The 17,693-nt window shown below is 44.8% G+C and overlaps 1 protein-coding gene across 4 annotated transcripts in view; it reads right to left on the reverse strand.

The window, feature by feature from the left end:
- Positions 1–17,693, reverse strand: part of DOCK6 (dedicator of cytokinesis 6) — a 105,544-nt gene that overhangs the window by 72,471 nt on the left and 15,380 nt on the right. For all 4 annotated transcript variants that reach the window (XM_079959068.1, XM_079959067.1, XM_079959066.1 and 1 more), the window contains exons 3-12: positions 15,833–16,008; positions 14,799–14,867; positions 11,873–12,002; positions 8,149–8,361; positions 7,630–7,715; positions 6,486–6,552; positions 5,010–5,159; positions 4,294–4,374; positions 3,413–3,569; positions 1,786–1,910 (exon numbers count right to left, since the gene is read on the reverse strand). In XM_079959068.1, the coding sequence (XP_079815194.1) occupies positions 1,786–1,910; positions 3,413–3,569; positions 4,294–4,374; positions 5,010–5,159; positions 6,486–6,552; positions 7,630–7,715; positions 8,149–8,361; positions 11,873–12,002; positions 14,799–14,867; positions 15,833–16,008 (1,254 nt within the window). The remainder of the gene's footprint in view (positions 1–1,785; positions 1,911–3,412; positions 3,570–4,293; positions 4,375–5,009; positions 5,160–6,485; positions 6,553–7,629; positions 7,716–8,148; positions 8,362–11,872; positions 12,003–14,798; positions 14,868–15,832; positions 16,009–17,693) is intronic.

Raw genomic sequence — 17,693 nt, forward strand, 5'->3', positions numbered from 1 at the left:
CGCACTGGTTGATAATCTCCGGCGAGCTAGGGACAAAGGTGAGAGTTGTTTCCTGGCTCTGCTGGATCTCTCAGCGGCCTTTGATACAATCGACCATAACATCCTTCTGGACCGTCTAGAGGGGCTGGGAGCTGGGGGCACTGTTATACAGTGGTTTCGCTCCTTCCTCCTGGGCCATGTTCAGAAAGTGGTGGGGGGGGATGAGTGTTCAGACCCCTGGGCCCTCACTTGTGGGGTGCCTCAGGGTTCCGTCCTCTCCCCCATGCTTTTTAACATCTATATGAAGCCACTGGGAGAGATCATCAGGGGGTTTGGACTGGGTGTCCATCAATATGCAGATGATACCCAGCTCTACCTCTCTTTCAAATCAGAACCAGTGAAGGCAGTGAAGGTCCTGTGTGAGTGCCTGGAGGCGGTTGGAGGATGGATGGCGGCTAATGGATTGAAGTTGAATCCTGACAAGACAGAAGTACTGTTTTTGGGGGACAGGGGGCGGGCTGGTTTGGAGGACTCCCTGGTCCTGAATAGGGTAACTGTGCCCCTGAAGGACCAGGTGTGCAGCCTGGGAGTCATTTTGGACTCACAGCTGTCCATGGAAGTGCAGGTCAATTCTGTATCCAGGGCAGCTGTCTACCAGCTCCACCTGGTACGCAGGCTGAGACCCTACCTGTCCGTGGACTGTCTCGCCCGAGTGGTGCATGCTCTAGTTATCTCCCACTTGGACTACTGCAATGCGCTCTACATGGGGCTACCTTTGAAGGTGACTCAGAAACTACAACTAATCCAGAATGCGGCAGCTAGACACAGACTGGGGGCGGCCGCCAAGACCACATAACACCAGTCTTGAAAGACCTACATTGGCTCCCAGTACGTTTCCGAGCACAATTCAAAGTGCTGGTGTTGACCTTTAAAGCCCTAAACGGCCTCGGCCCAGTATACTTAAAGGAGTGTCTCCACCCCCATCGTTCTGCCCAGACGCTGAGGTCCAGCGCTGAGGGCCTTCTGGCGGTTCCCTCATTGCAAGAAGCAAAGCTACAGGGAACCAGGCAGAGGGCCTTCTCGGTAGTGGCACCCGCCCTGTGGAACGCCCTCCCATCAGATGTCAAAGCGATAAATAACTACCTGACATTCAGAAGACATCTTAAGGCAGCCCTGTTCAGGGAAGTTTTTAATCTGTGATATTTTACTGTATTTTTTGTTTCTATGGAAGCTGCCCAGAGTGGCTGGGGAAACCCAGCCAGATGGGCGGGGTACAAATAATAAATTATTATTATTATTATTATTATTATTATTATTATTAAGGTAAAGGTACCCCTGCCCGTACAGGCCAGTCGTGTCCGACTCTAGGGTTGTGCGCCCATCTCACTTAAGAGGCCGGGGGCCAGCACTGTCCGGAGACACTTCCGGGTCACGTGGCCAGCGTGACGAAGCTGCTCTGGCGAGCCTGCACCAGCGCAGCACACGGAAACGCCGTTTACCTTCCCAGTAGAAAGCGGTACCTATTTATCTACTTGCACTTAAGAGTGCTTTCGAACTGCTAGGTGGGCGGGAGCTGGGACCGAACGACGGGAGCTCACCCCGCCGCGGGGATTCGAACCGCCGACCATACGATCGGCAAGTCCTAGGTGCTGAGGTTTTACCCACAGCGCCACCCGCGTCCCCACGCACAAACAGGTAATTGCCTGCAAATCTCTGGTCCTGTTAGGTGCACTCCTACAGATGTGAAAACCAAAAGATAGTGATATTATGAATCAGTCCAGACAGCCCAGACTCCAAGCCTCCCACCTGCTTGAAGAAGTTGGTGACGGTGAGGGTAGCTGGGCGGAAGTTGCTGAAGCTGCACATCTCCTCCCCAACACTCATGCGCTCATATGTTTTCCTCTTGCGCTCATTCCAGGTTCCCTTGCGATCTAGAACAGAGGAAGATATGTTCAATAGGTGAGGTGCACACATGCACAAATAAGGAGTCATATTTAGGCAATAGGCAATGGTGAGAAGAGAACCGGGCTCTGCCAGGAACTCATGCTTGGTATTAGGCGAGTGGCTATCACTGCCTCTCAGCTTCATGTCCACAGCGCTGGGGAGGGGGATGTGGCCTACTTTGCAAGGTTGTTGTGAGGGCAAACCTAATGGAGACCACAATGCTGTACAACGCAATGGTAGCGCTAATAGGCATTTTGCAGAAACTACCCACAAGCTTCCTCAACAACTTAGAAGAGTTGTTTCTACAAAACCAACAGGTGTCCCACAATAACACTGGAAGCAGCTTTTCTAAAGTAGTGCAGTATTGTCCCTTGACAAATACCTTACAATTTGCAATGGAAATGAACTTCAGAATCTCCAGCCCAACCAAGGGGAGCTGTATCACTCATGTCATGCAGCTTTACACTTAAGCGATAAATGATTGATCGTAGCCAAGAAAACTAAGCCCCTTAATCTGTCAGAGTCTGCTACAGAGGTGGTACTTTGCACTGTGCTATATGGAGGCAGATGTACAGACACCAGGAAGCCCCTGAAGTTAAGTCCACTGAATAAAAAAACCCGTTTGCGTACTCTAGCAGACATGGTATAATGTGTAGCAAATTACACTTGAGGTCTGCCGTATAGAGCTCTCGGAAGATGCTCCTCATACCCAATTTTTCCCTGCTGATAGATTGAAGGATACCCTTGCTTGAAGAAAGGAGAGCAAAACGTAGAAACTGCCGCTTCCTTTGTCTCAGTCTCTAGCTCATGAGCATAAACAATCTACCTCATTCAACATTTCTGTTTTGTGAGCTTTAGGGCTGCATGGACATGACTGCAAATTTGTGGCTTGATTTTACTCTGTTTGTAATGCTAGCATGCTGTGAGTCAGCTTTAAACTACTCCTGTGATGCACAACTGCCAGTTACAAGTCATCCCATTTCTGATTATAAACATACGGTGCAATCTGTGGCACTGTTGTTGTTGTTACATCCCACCATTCCTTCAAGGAGCTCAAAGTGGCTTACAAAGTTCTCCTCCCCATTTTATCCTCACAAGAACCCTGTGAAGTAGATCAGGCTGAGAGTGTGTGACTGGCCCAAGGTCACCCAGTGAGCTTCATGACCATTTGGGAATTTAAACTCGGGTCCCAGTCTGACACTCTAACCCAGGCATAGGCAAACTTGGCCCTCCAGATGTTTTGGGACAACTCCCATCATCCCTAGCTAACAGGACCAGTGGTCAGGGATGATGGGAACTGTAGTCCCAAATCATCTGGATGGCTGAGTTTCCTATGTCTGCTCTAACCACTATATCACACTGCCTCAGTTCCCGAGGTTCCTTTGGACAAAAGCTCCATGTAACTGGGAAAAAGCAGCGTCAGCAGCCAACTCTCCACAGTAAAGGAAGCGTCCTTTCTCAAATGGCTTGGTCATGGCACTATACTCACCACTCTCAGAGTCGGAAGCATCCCTCTCAAGCATCCCAGTGCTGTTGATTATATTCACGAGGTGGATGGCAGTCCAGGCAAATGGCATGCGGTACCTTCCCAGACGGGTGCAGAACTGCTCTCCTGCCACCCGCAGCTTCTCCAGCTTCTCTTTGTTCTGGAAGCACAAGGGGGGAGAAATCAGGATAGCAAACTTTTTATAAAAGAATGGATATGGTTTATTGAATATTTGCAAATAAACTGTAAACTGATAGGAACAATGGCAGGATTACTGTAATAACCTGCAGTTTTATAAGAGTATACATTTAAAAAAGATGCATAAATGATTAAGTTAATTTGGAATAAGCAGAAAATATTTTTAAAAATAAATTTAAGGAACCGCAGAAAGAAGGGGAAGAAAGTCGATTTCCAAAATGTGAAAATGATTGTAAAATTATTGAAATGTATAAAAATTGAAAATCATAAATAAAAATTTAAAAAGGAAGCACAAGGGGGGAAACTTCACCATTACTGTGACCAAACTGTAAATGTTGAACCCCTTACTACATCCACCCATAAAATAAACCTGTAATGCAGGCCATTTTCATTCCATTGAGAACATGCAAGAGGTCATCCCAGGGCATCCAGGGATTTAATGATACAGGTAGAACTGAAACCTGGCGCCAAGTCTAGCATGCTAGCTAGCTAACACACACACACACACACACACACACACACAGAGAGAGAGAGAGAGAGAGAGAGAGAGAGAGAGAAAGAGAGAGAGAGCATGGCCAAGAATCCAACTGCTTCCTTATCACACACACACACACACACACACAAACTCACACACAGAGCATGGCCAGGAACCCAACTGCTTCCTCATCTTGCTTCCATCTACCTACCTTCAGAGCATCAGTCTCCTTCATGACCATGTATGGCTCACAGCATTCACTGATGTCCCCTTGCTGCAGCACCTTCTCCAGCTGGGCAGGGAAAGGAAAAGCAAGTTACTGGTGAAGAAGTCTAGCAGATGCCTTGGAAGTTCCCAAATATTAAACCAAGAGTGCTGTGAGCTCCACCTCATGTTCTACAACTAGCCCTGACGAGAGAGGCCTGCAACCAGAGAGGCCTCTCAGCTGTCCCTGAAGCTAAGGAAAGATGAAAAGTCCTGCACCTAGAGCTGGGCTTACTCAGTGCTTGAAAAGAAAATATGGGGCAAGGAGAAAAAAATAGTGTTCTGCACTATGTAATTACTTTTCTTTTGCTTATGTTTCTTTTGCGTTATTCATTCAGCTAACCAAAACCATAAGTAAAATGAAAAAGAATGGGCCCTCCCAGACCTCACTCCAGTTTCAGAGAGTCTGCTAGACCTTGCCCACACACATTCAAATCTCCCTCCAAACCCATGGGAACTAGAAACATGTTTTGTTTTGTTTTGTTTTAAGGATAGCTGAGATTCTCAAGCTGTTAATTCTGATGCCCAGCTCAAACAAGCTATTTCCCTGCACTCACAGAAGGAGGCAGAATATATGTGCCTCCATCGCTCACACAGCGCTTGCCAGAATGGCTGCAAAGGGGGATAAGCTCTGGAGGTATGACTGAAAATCAAACATCTTACCTTGATCACTAAGAATATATCTGGAGAAGGATGTGTGAGGGAGAAGATGGCTGAGCGAGCCAGCGTGGAGATAGCAGGGTGGGCACTGTGCGCTCGCAGAAGCCCCTTCATGTGCTCCGAATTCAGGTCAAAATAGAAGTTTTCAGAGATCTAGAAAAGTTGGGGAAATGGCAGAAGCCAGGCAAAGTTACCATGCATTCAAGACCCACTCCCAACCCGACACAGCAATAAAAGCAACAAAGCTAGGAGCACCACAACAGACAGCAGACTTTAGATCTGGACAAGGCCTATCCACTGTGGTCTTGAAATCTGGCTTGCTGTCGCCACCACTACTGTAACAAGACCTGGGACTTCTCTTTCCTGCAGCCAGAGAGCACCAGCCCTGTTTCCCACGGGCTTCTGCCAGATCTGCCTGGTTCCACACAGTAGTTTCCTGAGGCGCTTAATAAAGCCAAGCTTAGGAGACTGTGCTGGGGAGAAGTGACACTTGTCAATTACAGTGGTACCTTGGTTTAAGAACAACTTAGTTTATGAACAACTTGGATTAAGAATGCTGCAAACCCGGAAGTAGGTGTTTTGGTTTGCGGACTTTGGCTTGGAAGCAGAACATGTTGAGTGTGTTCCATTTGTAAATTGAGTCCCCCACAGCTATGGGAAAGCATGCCTTGGTTTAAGAACACTTTGGTTTAAGAACGGACTTCTGGAACGGATTAAGTTCATAAACCAAGGTACTACTGTATATCGCGTTATAACTGCGTTATAAACATGGTGCTTTAGAGCAGCGATCTGTCACCAATGGGATTTTCCATTAAGAGCTTTTATAGTGTTTTTTTAAAATCTGTATAGATCCAGCCAGAGAGAACTAAAGGCACAGAGACTAAAGGCAGCAGGGCATGCAGCTGGCTAGGCTTCTCACTGCAGCTGAAGTCACCCTGTGTCCTTGGGATGGGAATGAGGGGTCAGGTAAAGCACAATCTGAAGGCACCTGCATAGCTGCTGCCTGCGGAATGCTCTGATCCACCTTTCCCTCCTGGCTCAGCTGAGGCAGTTCATTCTCCTGCCTTTGAAACTCCTCTAACTAGAAGGAAGCGCTTGAGGCAGGAACCCACAAGAGTTTGCAGCACTAACTGAAGGCAGGGCAGTAGCTAGGGGAGAAAATGCCCCCTTTGCTCCAAATGTCTGGAGGCGGTTTCTACCTGTTCCAGAACAGGAAGAAACTGCAGACTGCTCTGATTCCAGGGGAACTAGTAAGAAGACACATCAAGTAGCCTTGTGTATGTGCTGCATGGACATAATCAAGAGCATCTCCAACCCAGCGCTTCCTATGTCTATCAAACTAGTCTTTCAAACATCTCAGCAATTTTAGGCAACTGACCAATTTGCATCCTACCTTGCTATGCTTTGCTCTCTGCCCATTTTATAAAATGGTCCTGCTTCTAGCTGTAAAGACAAGTATTGCTCAGAATCACATAGTACCTTCTTCTTCTCCTTCACATCGTAAAGCGCTAGCGATCCAAAGATCGGTTCGATCTCAATCTCAAACCTGCTCCATGGAAGGATATGAGAGAGAGAGAGAGAGAGAGAGAGAGAGAAGAGAAGAGAAGAGAAGAGAAGAGAGATGGTTCGGTGAGAAAACAACCATACATCAACCATAGCCAGCAGTGCACCTTGTGCTGTCCATGAACATGGGCATCTCCTGACAAAGCAACAAGGTGCCTTCTTCCCAAGGCAATTGCAGGTTGTTTGCAATTTAGCATGGGGGCCTCTTGTATGGACTGAACCTAGTGCCAGTGCTGCTCTCCACCATGAGATGATTGGAAACAGAGGCATGCACACCCTCCAGTGAGAACAGTGCATAAGAAATGGACCCCTGGATTCAGAATTTGGTTTTCCGCGGAGACAGCTTTGAAATCCTCCAGCAAAGTGTCATGTAATTCTACTCAATACTGATCCAGAGCAGAACTCGAATGTATAGTTAGCAGAGTAAAACTTAAACATGTTGCAAGATTCCCAAAAAGAGACCAGAGGCAATTAATATTTCACCCAGCAGAGCTTTGCTGCCACTGAAGGCAAATGAGCATAATGATCACAAATCCAATACACTCAGGACTGGCACTGTCCATAAGAAATCCAGTTGTAGGAGACTTAACTTACCCTTACAGTAACTTATAATAAGTCTAAACCTTAACACTAAGCATACTATGTACAGAACACCACACCAGACGGAAAAGAGATAGAAAGAGAAAGAGAAACCCAGGCTCCTTCTGGCTTATTATTAAAGTCAGCAAGACCTTGACAGAAGAGATAACAGAACCAGTTTAAGCCAGCTGTACTCAGCTTCTCTGAAGGAATAACCCAAACATCACAAACCTTCTGCTTGTTTCTTTCACACAGAGAAGCTTCCAGAACCCTCTTGAATTAATTAAATAGGAAAGAACTCTGCACATCTGATCAATACTTTCTGCACTAAGAAATGCAAACTGACACAAAGTTCAGCCAGGGCCTCACACCCTTTGCACAGCATCGCACCCTGAAGCATTTGTGAAAAGCAGTGCAATGGACCCAAACTTCCATGTATGTCCTACTTTGAGTTTGGTTTGGCAAATAAAAAGTGACTTACTTCAGAGACAAACACTTCACCAGGATCCTCTGACCAAAGTGCTCCTTGGGAACTTCTGGGATGCTGCAGCGTTCTACTGCCTCATCCTGAAAAGATAAAGGGAAGCACATCATCTATACAACCATGTGCTTAGCGTTAGGAAAACAGTATCGGAGCTTGCTAGAACAAAGGTGAGTCCAAACAGAGTGTCGTAGGGCAGGGAAGAGACTGGACAGTTCTGAGATCTCTGGAAGAGGAGGAAAGGAGGGGTGCCAGGCAAAGTAATGATCCCTCCCACTCCTCTTTCTTGACAAAACCACTTAAAAAAGAATGACAAGACTGTGGTGGTTCGTCCTCCAACCTTTACCACTCAGCAAAGTCTGTGGCCGTCAAAGCATCCTCTGCACAACCTGGTATCTGCCCCCAAGAGGCAAACAGGCACCTTCTAATCCTCATCAGCCTACATCCAAACATACCTGCCATCTCCTGGATGCTACAGGATCATGCAAAAGCTACTGGAATCTCAGGGCCTGCGCTCACCTCATCTGGGGCCGGGTAAAGGGCCAGGATTTCACCGTGCCGGTTCTTCTTGCGCAGCTCCTCATTCGTGCGGTCAGTCTCTTCGATGGCAGTGCGCACCAAGAGAGAGCGCAACAAGAAGTCGGCCGCGGAGTTCTTCAAGTCAAAGATGCTGGAGGCCCAGCTGCCACGGGGTGTATCATCGAGGGAGGTGGAGCAGCGTTTCAGGTCATCCTGGAAGGGACAAGGAATACCTGATGTTATGGTAAAAGGCCTTGTTGTCCACGGCATTGCCTTGTCGAGAGCCACATTGTCTTCCTACTGACAACAGCAAACTTCACAGAGCATCTAGCAAATGCACAGCAGCCCAGAGCATTTCGCCAGGCTCAGCATACCATATTTTCCCGTGTATAAGACACCCCGTGTACAAGACGCCCCGTGTATAAGACGCCATGTATAAGACGCCATTTTGGGGGGCTCAAAATTAAGAAAATGGGGGGAAATTACCCAGAGTTGTTGAGATTTTTTTTTGGGGGGGGGGGGATGCACCGCAGAAGCATCCAATCATATTTCTGCTCGCCGCCAGCAGCCGCCAATCGCCCGCCCAATTGCCACAGCAGCACCCAATCAACAGCAGCTATTGTCGCAGCCACCAATCACCCACACTAACCCCAGTGACAATCTACTGCTCACAGCAGGAAACAATACACCGCCCTGCCCCTGCACTACCTGTGTATAAGACGACCCCAATTTTTAACCATTATTTTAACGTAAAAATCCCACCTCATATACACGGAAATGTACGGTATTTGCATGCAGACCCCAGTGATGTGTTGTTGCACGCAGATATCCCAGACAAGCTAGCATGGTTTCTGTCTTCCAGCATTAGGCCAGACTGCAGCTTATACACAGTGAGGCAAAAGTCAGCATGGTCTAATTTTCTACCGCAATTTATTTGTGGGGGTTGGCGGGTTAGGAAAGATCACCTCTGTATATTCTCTGCCTTTCATCAGCTTGCATATGTAAACTTTGCCTTGCTAATTTGGCCTTCAAGTTTCAGAATATGCCAACGTATGTATTGTTTATGTATTTCCACCCTCTTTTTGCGCACCTGTGCGAACTAGAAATTTGGGACAGTATTCGACTTACTCGTCCCATCAGCGCAAGGATACCACTAGCACAACAAGGAGTCCTCTTCTCCCCCTGCATTACACCATCGCCAAATCTGCTCTAGAGATTTGGAGAAACTCCTAGAACAGATTTAGCAAGGAGCAGGGATAGGAAATATTAGGAAGTTCTGTTATGCAAGCAGTAGTCCTTGTGCTGACAGAACTACTTACTTAACACTACTTGCTTTATTTTTCTAAGATGCTCCTGATGCAATATTCCATGCCAAAGGTGTGAGTGACCTATACATATATGTAGCCATATATGTATAAGAAAAATATGAATGGGCTGGATTCAACTAAACAGCTGCATGTGTGAGAGGCAGCTCAATGTGGCCATTTTCTGTAGTCATGTCATATTTTTCCTTCTAGATAATTTCTTTCTCAAAAGCTGTTCTCCCAAAACACAGTTATTGTGGGGGGGCTGGTATTTGAAAATGGAATAAGAAGTCTAAACAAATACAGAAATCTAGGAAAGCAATTCCAGGAAAATAGGCACATGTACAGAATGTGTACTTCTGCATGGGGCCTTACATGTCATAGTTTTTGGAATAGGTTTTGGGCTTATGCAGATTTTCAGCCTACATTTTGGGCATAAAAATCCAATTAGGACCGTGCTGAATATTTGCCATGCTGCAATTACATTTGCTCCATTCACTGCCCAACTCACTCAAAATACTAAGAAAAAGGGGAGAAGGAGCTAAAAATATAGGCTTAAAATACAAGTGCCAGGTTTACAGAGATCGGAAGGCTTTTCTTCTGGGTATGGTTGGCCAATTGGTGCCAAGGAAGGATAGGACGTTTTTTATGTATGCTACTACAGCAGCAAGAATTCTTCTCGCAAAGTATTGGAAGACACAAGAACTACCCACTCTGGAAGAATGGCAGACGAAGGTGATTGAATATATGGGACTGGCAGAGATGACTGGCAGAATTCGTGACCAGGGGAAAGAGACAGCGGAAGAAGATTGGAAGAAATTCAAGATATATCTTAAAAATTATTGCAAAATTGAGAAGTGTTAGATGTCAGGGAATAAGAAATAGAGAATTGCAGCTGCAACTAATAAGTCAAAGAAAAAGGAATGTAATGAAAGTGAATTAAATAATTAATTATTGGAGAATTGCTAAAAAAATGTTAAAAATCAAGGATACAGTAAAAGGGAGGTATGGGGAAGTTGGAGAAACAAGGGGTATGAAAACAGGATTATGAAATTATACATGTTGTATATGTTTTTGTTTGTGTATGTGAATGTGTTGTTTGTTTTTATTTGTGTTGGAAAACCAATAAAAATTATTTTTTTAAAAAAAATACAGAGATCGGAATTTAACACTTTGAATTTCTGCATCCTTACATTCAGAAAGACTGATCAGATCTCAGCTTCTGATAATCTGAACTCAGCTTCTTTCCTATCAAGGCCACAGACTCTAGAGTACACTGCAGAACCTTTCTGTTGGCCAAGTTATTAGCTCTCCAGATGTCACAGGTTGAGTCCCTTCTGTTCCGGAATCTGGTGGATTCCTCCCCCCGACATCAAGAAAAGCCAGGTTCAACCTGTCATGGAATTGATCCAGAGCCAAACTCGCAACACATAGTTAGCAGAGTAAAAACTTAAACACGTTGTGGAATTCCCAGAAAATAGAGGCAATTAATATTTCATCCAGCAGAGTTTTACTGCTGCTGAAGGCAGTGAGCATAATTGTCACAAATCTAATACATTCAGGATTGGCACTGTCCATATGGAATCCAGTTGCAGCAGACTTAACTTAAACTTACAATAACTTACAGTAAGACTAAACCTTAACACTAAGCATACTATGTACAGAACACCACACCAGAAGGAAAAGAGGTAGAAAGAGAGAATGAAACCCAGGCTCCTTCTGGCCTATTATTATAGTCAGCATGACCTTCACAGAAGAGATAACAAAACAAGTTTAAGCTGGAACTCAGCTTCTCTGAAAGAATAACCCAAACATAATGAACTTTCTGCTTGCTTCTTTCACACAGAGAAGCTTCCAGAACCCTCTTGAATTAAGTAGAATAGGAAAGACCTCTACACATCTGATCAATACTTTCTGCAGTAAGAAATGCAAAGTGACTCTCAGAAAAGGAAGGATGGATACAAAAACTTGTGGAATATGCAGAAATGGTGAAACTTACCATAAGAATAAGAAATCAAACTTGTTACAAAAGAATAGAAATGGTGTATTGAATATTTACAGATAAACTGTAACCAGATAAGAACATTGGCAGGATTATTGTAATAACCCCCAGTTTTATAAGAGTACATATTTAAAGTAGATGAATAAATGAGCAAATTAAGTTAATTTGGAACCGCAAAAAGAGGGGGAAGGAAGTCAAACTTTGAAATGTTAAAACGATTGTAAAATTAGTGAAATGTATAAACCTGAAAAGTGTACATAAAATTTTAAAAAAGAAAAGAAATGCAAACTAACAGAACTCCACCCCCAAAAAAAGATGGTCTTTCATATTATATTGTGACTCTTTGCTCATGGATCCCATAGAGGACACAGAAGAGCTGCTCCAACATGCTAGATTTTACAAATCTGACTTGACTTACCGAATCCCCCTGACTGCTCCGCTCTTCAGCTACTTCATCAAGTTCAAAGACTTGCCTAGGCAGCCCCTTCTGCCTCTCCCTTTGCCTCTCGGCCGTAATAGCATTGTACATGGTGCTCAGCCTTTGGTACCTGAACCAGGGTAGAAGAAACTGTGATGGTAATGCCTGCTGGGAACCTTTGCGACTTAAAATGCAGAGACTTTAAAAGACAATCACATCAACCTCCACAAAGGTGCCATTCACCTTGCTATGACTATTTCAGGTATGCAAAAAGGATAATTTAATCTCAGAGGTCCCCCAAAAGGGGGTGGCTTCTTTCCTTTATACAATGTGCCCATGTGTTTCAGCCAAAAATGCCTCTGCCAAGGGCTTCTCTAAAGAGATCATACAATATTCATTAAACAATTGTCCAGTCACAAAATAAAAATGGTTAAAAAAAACTGAGAATTATTATATTAAAAATTCTAGCAAGTCAGAAATACGATGAAAAACTTATGTTAAACTGGAAGCAGCCATAACACCCACACAAAATTAAAAAGAAAAACCTAATACAAAAGAGCAACTTTATTTCTTACCAAACCTAGCTCAAACGTTTGAGCTGATAGGGCAAAAAAGCTTGTAGGAGGACCTCCTCAACCTGTGCATTTAAATAAAAGGTAAAGGTAAAGGTACCCCTGCCCGTACGGGCCAGTCTTGACAGACTCTGGGGTTGTGCGCCCATCTCACTTAAGAGGCCAGGGGCCAGCGCTGTCCGGAGACACTTCCGGGTCACGTGGCCAGCGTGACATTGCTGCTCTGGCGAGCCAGAGCCGCACACGGAAACGCCGTTTACCTTCCCGCTGGTAAGCGGTCCCTATTTATCTACTTGCACCCGGAGGTGCTTTCGAACTGCTAGGTTGGCAGGCGCTGGGACCGAGCAGCGGGAGCGCACCCCACCGCAGGGATTCGAACCGCCGACCTTTCGATCGGCAAGTCCTAGGCGCTGAGGCTTTAACCCACAGCGCCACCAGCGTCCCGTGCATTTAAATACTTTATGCCAAACACAGGTGTCTTAACTTCACTAACAAGGAGAGATTCGTTTCTCTTTTTTGTATGCAAACTTTGGCTGCTTCCTGATTTTTTGTATGAATACTTCTGGGCAACACAGTTTATTGTAGGGTGTCTCATTGGGGTTCCTCCATTGCCATAAAGCTAGGGGAACTTTCCAGCACAATTTGGTTGAGTGAGTGGGGGAGGGGAAGACAGAATGGCAGCACCAGAAAGGCAGGAAGAAGGAAAACCAAAAATTGGAAGGGAGGGAAATTGTGATATTATCAAGATGGCCTGTATGTCCTTTGTGGAACAGTCTAAATGAAAAAGCAAGCCGTTTCGGAACTGCTGCCCTAAAATGCTTTGAGAACTTTCTGAAAAATTATATGTGGATATTTTATAGCCGGAGGCTACCATTTGCGCAGAATGCTGCGGCACAATTGCTGACAGAAGTGAGGACTTGTCAGCATATAACTCAGAGCTCTGCACTGGTTGCCGATCAGCTACCAGGTCAGGTTCAAGGTGTTGCTCTTAGGCTAAAAGGTAAAGGTAAAGGGACCCCTGACCATTAGGTCCAGTCGTGGCTGACTCTGGGGTTGCGGCGCTCATCTCGCTTTATTGGCCGAGGGAGCTGGCATACAGCTTCCGGCCGCTTCTGGCGAACCAGAGCAGCGCACGGAAATGCTGTTTACCTTCCCGCCGGAGTGGTACCTATTTATCTACTTGCACTTTGACGTGCTTTCGAACAGCTAAGTTGGCAGGAGCAGGGACTGAGCAATGGGAGCTCTCCACGTCGCGGGGATTCAAACCACTGACCTTCTGATCGGCAAGTCCTAGGCTTTGTGGTTTAACCCACAGTGCCACCCGCGTCCCTTGCTCTTAGGCTACAAAGTCCTTAATAACTTGGGACCAGTTTACCTATAAGATAACCTTACCCCTATGTGCCCTTTGACTGCTTTGACCAGTGGAACTGGCACTGCAACATGTGCCACCTGTTCTGCATTTGTTAGAATTTGATCATTTAGTGTCGCAGTACCTACACTTTGGGAACTCCCTGCCTGTTGATATCAAGCAGGCACCTTCACCAAATTCTTTTCGACACCTTCTAAAAACATTCTTGTTTAGACAATCCTACCCAGATGCTTAGAAAGGTTTGTGTGAATTTTAATCTGCTTTAGTATTTAATATTTAGTTTTAGTATTTTAGTATTTTGTATCTACTCACTGGGTTTACCTGGTTAGGAAGGCAAGTCATCAATCACAGGCTGCAAGGCAGGGCACTGAAATGCTTGTTATGCAAGAACCAAAAGGCACTATTAATTAACAGTGAACTCTATTTGAAAGGCTCCCAAAAACTGAGATTACAATCCACAACATATACTATGGCTCATCTGAATGAAACAACTTTTCCACCACTACAGAATGACTGCTGAAGCAATAATTATGCAGCAATTGAAAGGACTTGGGCAACTAGGGCTCTGGCTATCAAATGGTCAATTATAAGCAGATACAATTATTACAGTGCAAGGATTCACTCCAATGCAATCTTAAAGAAGTTCCATAGAAAGTTAGGACTTTCCCTCCAACTTCTCTAGCCCTTCCATTGACACTTCAGAGGGCTGGAGGATGGGTGAATAACAGCTTGTGGGAAGGTGAAAGTCAAGGCTAGTCCAGCTGGAAGTAAGAGAAGTCAAATAGGTTCCTTTAGTTAGAATAATGTTTGTTTAAAATCTTTTTTCAGTTTGAAACGTAGCACTCCCCTACCAAAGGTTCTTTCTGTTAGGTCCATATTTAATCCACATCCAAAAAGATTAAGCACTGTCAGCAAATTTCACCACCGCCACAATAACGAAGAATCCGTCTTTGCTATCCTTTCTCAAATAAGAGGTGCAACCTACTTTCTTTGGACCATGACCCAGTCTTCTGTGTAGACTTGTACAGCATCTCGTACACGAGCATCCTGCTTCCTGGAGAAGAATGAAAGAGGAAGAAAAGCAGGCTAGTAAAAATGTCGACAGGTTAGTAACATCCAAAGACTTATCTGCAAGGAGAGATAAGTATCAAATTTCTCTCCACATGTTTTGCTTCCACACCTTTATTAAACAACAGATAATGCCTCCCGGATATTCTTTTTTCTCACATAGAAACAAATTTAAAATGTGGCCCTTGAAAACTACTAGCCTTAGTGCTTGGTAAACACTACAATAAGAGCCTCCTTGTGCTTTGAGCCTACAGGTGTTCCTGGGTTTTAGTAGCAGTCAAGAGTGGGTTTTCCCCCCTTGTATTTGAAAAGCTGGTCATTCCTTCCTATGAGCATGGTGAACTGGATAGTTTTTGTGATGATTTCTGCATCTTAGTGCCATGATGAATAGTGCACTGAAGTCTATTTTCCCTATTAATATGTTATTTTTCTGTGGGATTACCAAAAAGGCAGAATTGTGAAAACCCTTCAGAATTTTTTCCCACACATCTTAGGGGAAAGACCTGTAAGCAGAACCCACCCGGGGTTTATCTTGTAAAATCCCAGATGACTTTCAAGAATGACCTACACCTCTTCACCCTTAAGTCTCCTTTGGGAATTAAATGGATGCCTTCCCAAAAGCTTTGTGCAGATGTCAAAATTCAGTTATATTGCCATTTAAATCAGTCTTCCAAAGCAGCATTCAGCCACACTGAAATTGTTAATGTGAAGATTAAAAAATAGTCTTTGCCTACCACGTTTTCACTGGTCAATACTGCAGAACTAGCAAGTTCTAATGCAGAAAACTGCCAGCAAATTGCCAAGTACTTTTTCCTTGGCAACTCTTACATACGACTGTCCTGAGGTGAAGGGGGCTCTGCAGTGAAAGGCTGCAGGAGTAAATGGAAGCAGAGGTGCTTATCACAAGTATCAGAATAACCACAATCCACAATTAATAATCCCACCACTTACTCATCTTCAGGGATGCCAGGTTCCAGTGTTCGACAGTCCCGCGTTTGGTGGATCACCTCCAGGTCATCCGTGGGAAACTCAACCAGATCACGAAGTGGACCAGGCTCAGCATCTGGCACATGGCTGTCAAGGTACTCCTCAAAATCTACGGGCTCCACCACTTCTGTCAGAGGCACCTTAGAGAAGAAGGTCAAGGAGTGGGGTAAGGAAGAGGAACCTACAAGTCAGAAAGTCTTTAGCGCTCAATCAGAACAAATGGCCATTTGGGGTTTCTCCAGATTGATGTTTGCTCTGATTTAGAGCCAAACAGAGTTTTTTCCCTATCCAAGAGATATGCCTCCTCCTCTTTTTGGCTACAGGCCTGACTGGGCATGAAATTAAGTACAAATAAGCAACTACAGCAATATTTTTTTTAAAAAAAAACAAACAAACACAATTGTATAAGTTGTGTCTTTGCTTTCAATTTGTATTGTGTTGTTTTATGCACTGTGACTTGCTTTTTATTGATTACAGTTCAGAATAGTGTTTCCCAAAGTGGGTAGATCACCATTTGCTTTGATTGTTCACTAAACAGCAGTTTTTCCCTCGAAAGCAAGAGTCAAGCAGAAAACTGCTCCGGGTCCCTTCTTTCTAGGCACGGGACAAGCAGGAGTGTGGACAAGCTTTCACTTGCTGAAGTTGTCTGCTGTGCCTGAATCACTCCTAGCTGTAGCGCATCGTAACAAGGATGATAAGGATTTGTCCCAAGGCCTGAGTCTGGTATTCTCCATTTTATAGACTGGGAAATGGATGAACACCTTCCCATGAATCCATGATTCCAACATGTTTCAGGTAAATGCCCACTATTACCACCAAGTTAGACTATGAGAGCTAAAAAAAAAGTGTGTGAATTTCCCACCTCTTCCCCTCAGTCCAACAGAGGAGTCAGAGAAATACAGAGGTTTGGGGGCATTTCTTGGTCCTTCACAGAAGCTTCTGACAGAGGCGCCTCCCTTCATCTTGAAGGACAACAACAGGCCTGAGGGAGTTGCAGTCCTTCCAAGATGAGAATGCAGAAACCAAGGTGAGGAAGACTGCAGGAGCTCATCTTTAAGACTAGTAAATGTATTCCAGTTCCCACCACAATGCCCAACTAACCAGCACAAAAGTCATCTGAGCTGCCACAACACATAGCTCTGCTCTTAAATTATTACAATTACAACATAGTCTAAGTGACTTTGTTGAGCACTATTGTTCAGAGAGGAGCAAGAAGAAACAGGTGCTGTGGGGAGGAGAAGAAAGACCCCTTCGTTTCCTCAAGGCACAATTAACACTGCATGTCACAGGCCACTTGGAAACTGTCCAAATGCAAACATTTGTTCTTATGACAAATGGCAAAAGCTAAATTTTCTCTCCCTCCCATCTCCACCAACTGTCTTGCTGTTGCTGAGCAAGGGAGAGAGCCTACTGAGAGGCTAGGCGCTCTTCTGACAGCTTCTCAGTGAAAACCAGGGAGGAATCCCCTGAAAAAGTAACGAGGCTAAATGACAGAGAGACCTGCAAGAAGGGAAGAATGGGGAGAGGACACAAGCACAGAGGTCTGGGAGACTAAAACTATTTTTAAAGACATCCAAGCCAAACCTCACCCAAAAGATTCCAGTTTCAAACTCCTTCACACCTGGGAAATTGAAATCTACCCTGTCCTCACCCAACAGCTGCTTTAGGAAACACTACATAAGGGAAGCCCAGGAGTTTTTAGAAGGCCACAGATGTTTGTTTGTTTGTTTGTTTGTTTGTTTGTTTTAAAGCTGAAACTCCAGAAAATAAAGCATAGTTTCTGCAGCTGTTCTGGTCTTTATGCCACCCAGGAAGAACAAATAAA

The sequence above is a fragment of the Podarcis cretensis genome (genome assembly GCF_951804945.1).
Source record: "Podarcis cretensis genome assembly, chromosome: 17".
NCBI lineage: Eukaryota > Metazoa > Chordata > Lepidosauria > Squamata > Lacertidae > Podarcis > Podarcis cretensis.